Source organism: Myotis nattereri (genome assembly GCF_964212035.1).
Source record: "Myotis nattereri genome assembly, chromosome: 21".
NCBI classification, from domain to species: Eukaryota; Metazoa; Chordata; class Mammalia; order Chiroptera; family Vespertilionidae; genus Myotis; species Myotis nattereri.
In genome coordinates this window covers 1959967-1967208 of record NC_138097.1, presented here as the reverse complement: position 1 = coordinate 1967208, position 7242 = coordinate 1959967, and the positions used below count along the sequence as shown (strand labels likewise).

The 7242-nt window shown below is 52.1% G+C and overlaps 1 protein-coding gene across 1 annotated transcript in view; it reads left to right on the top strand.

Annotated features, from left to right (window-relative positions):
- Positions 1–7242, top strand: part of ADAMTSL3 (ADAMTS like 3) — a gene marked incomplete at both ends in the record, with an annotated part of 105926 nt that overhangs the window by 54929 nt on the left and 43755 nt on the right. Inside the window, 1 exon segment of the mRNA XM_081114674.1 lies at positions 6166–6240. Within this exon segment, the coding sequence (XP_080970800.1) occupies positions 6166–6240 (75 nt within the window).

The following is a 7242-nucleotide window of genomic DNA, read 5'->3' as shown; positions in this document are numbered from 1 at the left end:
CTCCCTCTGTCTTCCCCTCTGAAATCAACACAAATATATTAAAATAAATAAACAAATAAATAAATAAACAGATCTATATTAATAAAGGGTAATATGCTAATTAGACTGGGTCGATTAGACAAAGCCACGGTAGGCAGGGGGCTGAGGCAGGGCCAGTTAGGGGCAATCAGGCCAGCAGGGGAGAGCAGTTAGGGGCAATCAGGCCGGCAGGGGAGAGCAGTTAGGGGCGATCAGGCCAGCAGGGGAGGACAGTTAGGGGCAATCAGGCCAGCAGGGGAGAGCAGTTAGGGGAGATCAGGCCAGCAGGGGAGAGCAGTTAGGGGCAATCAGGCCAGCAAGGGAGGGCAGTTAGGGGCAATCAGGCCAGCAGGGGAGAGCAGTTAGGGGAGATCAGGCCAGCAGGGGAGAGCAGTTAGGGGCAATCAGGCCAGCAGGGGAGGGCAGTTAGGGGCAATCAGGCCAGCAGGGGAGGGCAGTTAGGGGCGATCAGGCCAGCAGGGGAGGACAGTTAGGGGCAATCAGGCCAGCAGGGGAGAGCAGTTAGGGGAGATCAGGCCAGCAGGGGAGGGCAGTTAGGGGCAATCGGGCCAGCAGAGGAGGGCAGTTAGGGGCAATCAGGCCGGAAGGCAGTTTGGTGAGGGGCGATCAGGCAGGTACGCAGTTAGGAGCCAGTGGTCCCAGATTGCGAGAGGGATGTGCAACTTCCAGTTTAGGCCCACAGGGATCGGGCCGAAACCGGCAGTTGGACATCCCCCGAGGGGTCCCGGATTGGAGAGGGTGCAGGCCGGGACGAGGGACACCCTTCCTCTCCCTCCCCCATGCACAAATTTCATGCACTGGGACTCTAGTAAATAAATAAACAAATAAACAAATAAATAGAGAAAACTCTACACACAGCAACCAGGAAGCCAACACCTTGGTCTGAAGAGTCTGGGCTCAGCACTTGGGGGCCCAGTTGTATTTCCGGGTTTGTCCCTTGTTTTGGTCTCATCCGCCTAAGGGCAGGCATGCCTGGGGCCAATGAATGAGTTTGCTGAGCTTGTCTGGTCTGGGCTCTTGCACATTTTTTTAAAGTATATTTTTATTGATCTCAGAGAATTCAGAGGGAAAGGGAGAGAGAGAGAGAAACATCCATGATGAGAAAGAATCATGGATTGGCTGCCTCCTGCCCGCCCCACACTGGGGATCGTGCCCGCAACCCGGACATGTGCCCTGACCAGGAATCGAACCACAGCCTCCTGGTTCATAAGTAGATGCTCAACTACTGAGCCATGCTGGCCGGGCATGGAGTTATTATTACTAGATGCCCAGTGCACGGATTCCTGCACTGGTGGGGTCCTTCAGCCTGGCCTGCACCCTCTCGCAACCCGGGCCCCCTCGGGGGATGTTGGAGAACTGGTTTTGGCCCGACCCCCCCAGGCCAGGCCGAGGGACCCCACCAGGGCATTCATCTCTTCCTGCCCTCCCCCTCCCCCCTTCCCTCTGAGATTCATCAGTCTGTTCCATGTTTCCATGACTGTGTGTTGAGGGTCTGACCCCTTGTGGTCAGTGCATGCCATAGCCACCAGTCGAACAGTCAACCTGTTGCTTAGGCATTTATATATATAGATTATTAGAATTTATTCAGATACTTTGTTTCCTGCTTAAAAACTCCTTTATTCCTTGGGCATGGGGGTTTGTGGGAAGGGTGTGTGTGTACTTGAACCCTGGTAGCAGGAGGAACTAAATGCAGGGTCAAGAAATATAACATGAAAAAATGCCAGACAGAAGGTTTTATTCAGCAAAAAGCCAACAGCCACATTTTGTTGTTGTTGCTAATCCTCACATGAGGATGTATTTTTTTCCCATTGATTTTTAGAGAGAGTAGAAAGGAGGAGGGGAGAGAGACAGAGAAACATCGATATGAGAGAGACACATGGATTAGTTGCCTCCCGCTCCGGCAACCTAGGTACATGCCCTCAGCCAGACTCAAACCCAGGACACTTCGGTTCTAGGGCCGACACTCTATCCACTGAGCCAAAATGGCCAGGGCAACCAGCCACATGGAAAACAATGAAAACCAGCAATTCGAAATAAAACCAATGTCACCCCAATAAATATACTTTTTAAAAAATATACATTTGTATTGACTTCAGAGAGGACGGGAGAGGGAGAGAGAGAGAGAGAGAGACATCAATGATGAAAGAGAATCATGGATCAGCTGCCTCCTGCTCACCGCCCACTAGGGATCGAGCCCCAAACTCCAGCATGTGCCCTTGACCAGAGTAGAACCCGGGAACCATTCAGTCCATAGGCCAACGCTCTATCCACTGAGCCACACCTGCCAGGGCCCAATAGATATACTTTTTTTTTAAAAAAAAGGTAGGGTCCTGGCCAGTTTGGCTCAGTGGATAGAGTGTTGGCCTACAGACTGAAGGGTCCTGGGTTTGATTCCCGGTCAGGGCACATGCCTGGGTTGTGGGCTTGATCCCCAGTGGTGGGCGTGCAGGAGGCAGCCGATCCATGATTCTCTCTCATCATGGATGTTTCTATCTCTCACTCCCTCTCCCTTCCTCTCTGACATCAATAAAAATATATATTTTAAAAAAAGTAGGAATGAGGTTGCCAAAGTGACTAGAGTAGCTCTCTCCTTGTATTACCAGGGAGCGCATCTATTTAGGTTGGTATCATTCTCCTTGGAGTTTATAGTGAAAACTAGAGGTCCGGTGCACGAATTTGTGCACTCACGGGTGGGATCTGGCTGTTCCCCTTTATGGGGCGGGCTGGCTGCAGGGAGGGGCCCCTGGAGGGCTCCAGGGCGGGTCCAGCCTTCTCACTCAGTCCTGATCAGCTGGACCCCAGCAGCAAGCTAACCTACTAGTCCCAGCGCCTGCCCCCTGGTGGTCAGTGCATGTCATAGTGAGTGGTTGAGCTGCCTTAGCATATCATTAGCATATTACACTTTGATCGGTTGAACAGACGACCAGACACTTAGCATATTAGGCTTTTATTATATAGGATAAATCAGCTGTTATAAATGATAGTGCTCTAGCCCACAGCTAATGCTTATCAATTGGTTAATACTGTGTGGACAGCTCATTTCCTGGACATCTTGCTACTTAGAGACGCTGGGACCCGCGGCAGGAAATGAGACATGGAAAAACTATGTTCGGACCAGCTGGCCCTGAGCTATGTGTGTGGGAGGGAGAGGAGCAGACCCAGGCTTCCAGGGCCCTTCGGTCAGCCCGGCGATTGCAAAATCCAGCAAGTGCAACCCAGGCCGGGAACGCCTACAATGAACATAAGCGTTGGAATTCACACAATTAAAACGGGGCCTCCCGGTCGAAGGGTTCAGGGTGTCGATGTTGGTTCTGACTCCAGCCCCACTGATTCGGAACCCTCTGATCTTAAGCCAGTCACTTACACTTTGAAAACTTCAGTCTTTTAAAACATTTTTTAATATTTTTATTGATTTCAGAGAGGAAGGGAGAGGGAGAGATAGAAGCATCAGTGATGAGAGAGGATCACTGATCGGCTGCCTCCTGCACGCCCCACACTGGGGATCAAGCCTGCAACCCGGGCCTGTGCCCTGACCGGGAATCGAACCCTGACCTCCTGGTTCATAAGTTGATGCCCAACGACTGAGCAACACTGGCCAAGCAACTTCAGTTTTCTTTTTTAAATCCTCACCCGAGGATATTTTTCCATTGATTTTAGAGAGGGTGGAAGAGAGAGGGGGAAAGACAGAAATATTGATGTGAGAGAGACACATCGATTGGTTGCCTTCTGCGCTTGCCCTGACCAGGGGCCCAGGCTGAGGAGGAGCCTACAACCAAGGTAAGTGCAACCTTGATCGGAATTGAACCCGGGACCCTTTGATCTGCAGGCTGACGCTCTATCCACTGAGCCACACCGGCTGGGGCCACTTCTGTTTCCTCCATTGTAGAGCTGGGTTGTTATTGGACTGAATGAGGTAATTTATCTCGTTGCTTAGCAACATGCCTGGGGCATACTAAGTGCTCCGCGTGGTGTTAATAACTTACACTTATCAAGACCTCATTGGACCCTCTCAGCAAGCCCTGGACACAACTGCTCTTGTCATCCTGACTGTACAGACATGAGAGGCACAGAGAAGGCGGGAGGCCTGCCCGAGGTCACACAGGAATTGTGAGTGGCAGCGCTGATAGCCCGCCCAGGTCGCCTGGCTCCAGAGTCTGTGATCTTGCCCACTATTCACACTGCCTGTCACTGGTAGTTTACAAAATAGGCAGAGGGCCTTAAAGGGTGGCGAGGGGAGCCCTGGAAGATGGCTTGGTGGTTAAGAGGGTCAAGGATCTCTTACCCTACATGTCAATTTAAAAATTTTGGAAGATTTCAAACAATGGACGTGTTCAGCGGGAACCAGTTACCACCTGTGCCACCACCATTACCGCCAACACGATCACCCCACCAATACCATCACCCCACCAATACCATCACCCCACCAATACCATCACCACCATCACCATCACCACCATCACCACCACCACCACCACCACCACCACCACCACCATCACCACCACCACCACCACCACCACCACCACCACCACCACCATCACCACCACCACCACCATCACCACCACCATCACCACCATCACCACCATCACCACCACCACCACCATCACCACCACCACCACCACCACCACCACCACCATCACCACCACCACCACCATCACCACCACCACCACCACCACCACCACCACCATCACCACCACCATCACCACCACCACCACCACCACCACCACCACCATCACCACCACCACCACCACCATCACCACCACCACCATCACCACCACCATCACCACCACCATCACCACCACCACCATCACCACCACCACCACCATCACCATCACCACCACCACCATCACCACCACCACCACCACCACCACCACCATCATCATCACCACCACCACCACCACCACCACCACCACCATCACCACCACCACCACCACCATCACCACCACCATCATCATCACCACCACCTCCATCACCACCACCATCACCATCACCATCACCATCACCACCACCACCACCACCACCACCACCACCATCACCACCACCATCACCACCACCACCACCACCACCACCACCATCACCACCACCATCACCACCACCACCATCACCACCACCACCACCACCACCATCACCACCACCACCACCATCACCACCACCACCACCATCACCATCACCATCACCACCACCACCACCACCACCACTATCACCACCACCACCACCACCATCACCACCACCACCATCACCACCACCACCACCACCACCATCACCACCACCATCACCACCACCACCACCACCACCATCACCACCACCATCACCACCACCACCACCACCACCACCACCACCATCACCACCACCACCACCACCACCACCATCACCATCACCACCATCACCACCACCACCACCATCACCATCACCACCACCACCATCACCACCACCACCATCACCACCACCACCACCATCACCACCACCACCACCATCATCACCACCACCACCATCACCACCACCATCACCACCACCATCACCACCACCACCACCATCACCACCACCATCACCATCACCACCACCACCATCACCATCACCACCACCACCACCACCACCATCACCACCACCACCATCACCATCACCACCACCACCATCACCACCACCACCATCACCACCACCATCACCACCATCACCACCACCACCACCACCATCACCATCACCCCACCAATACCATCACCCCACCAACATTATCACCAACACCATCACCCCACCAACACCATCACCCCACCAACATCATCACCAACACCATCACCCCACCAATACCATCACCATCAGCACCATCACCATCACCCCCGACTCCTGCCCTCACCCCCCTGGTGTGTGTCCATTGGTTAGGCTTATATGCAGTTTTATTGCTAGCTTTACCCAGTGGCCACATAAGTTTCTATTGAACGCGTACAAAAACCGTTTTACATAAGTGTTAAAGGCATGCCTGAAAATTAAACACCCATTGCATTTTGAAGTGATTGATCACACACTCTCACAAAAGCTAATAGCTCTTTAAAGAATTCTCGTGTCCGCAGTGTGTTAGGGATGCTTCGCCCCGCCCCCAGGTTTGATTGACAACCCTGGTCCTTTGTCCTCTCCTAGGGGAGGAAAACGTGATCGCGGTGCCCCTGGGCAGTCGGAGTGTGAGAATCACGGCGAAAGGCCCTGCGCATCTCTGTAAGTAGGACGTGTTCTTCCTGTTTCCTGAAAGTTTATCTAGCAAAAATAAATAATAATAATAATAATAATAATAATTGTTCTTTTTAAAAATATTTTTTTATTGATGTCTAAGAGGAAGGGAGAGGGAGAGAGAAACATCATTGACGAGAGAGAGTCATGGATCGGCTGCCTCCTGCACGCCCCCTAGTGGGGATGGAGCCCGCAACCCGGGCCTGTGCCCTTGACTAGAATCGAACCGTGACCTCCTGGTTCATAGATTGAACCTCAACCACTGAGCCACACTGGCCGGGCACTATAGCTATTTTTTAATCCTTACATGAGGATATATTTTTATTGATTTGAGGGAGAGAGAGAGAGAGAGAGAGAGAGAGAAACATCGATTGGTTGCCTCCTGCACGTGCCCCGACCACGGCCCAGACCAGGGGGGAGCCTGCAGCTAAGGTACATGCCCTTGACTGGAATCGAACCCGGGACCCTTTGGTCTGCAGGCTGACGCTCTATCCATTGAGTCAAACTGGCCAGGGCTGGACCTGATTTTTCTTTGGATGCAAAAGGCGGTTCCCAAAAACGCAGCCCCAAGAAGAGTTGTGTAGGTTCTAACAACAGAATCAATAGTAAACCGAATAAGTAAACGTGAAATAAAATAAGTAAAGGCAGAAACGATCATTTACATGCATGTGTGGTCTAGCCTCTTAAGGATAAGTTTAGCCCAGCCGGCATGGCTCAGGGGCTGACCATTGACCTCTGAACCAGGAGGTCAGGGTTCGATTCCTGGTCGGGGCACAGGCCCGGGTTGCGGGCTCCATCCCCAGTGTGGGGCGTGCAGGAGGCAGCCGATCCACGATTCTCTCTCATCATGGATATTTCTATCTCTCTCCCTCTTCCTTTCTCCCTGAAGTCAATAAAAATATTTTTTTTTTAAAAAAAGGAAAAGAAAAGAAAGTAGCTGAGAGAGAGACTCTTCAACGTATTCATCACAAGGAAAAATATTATCACTAT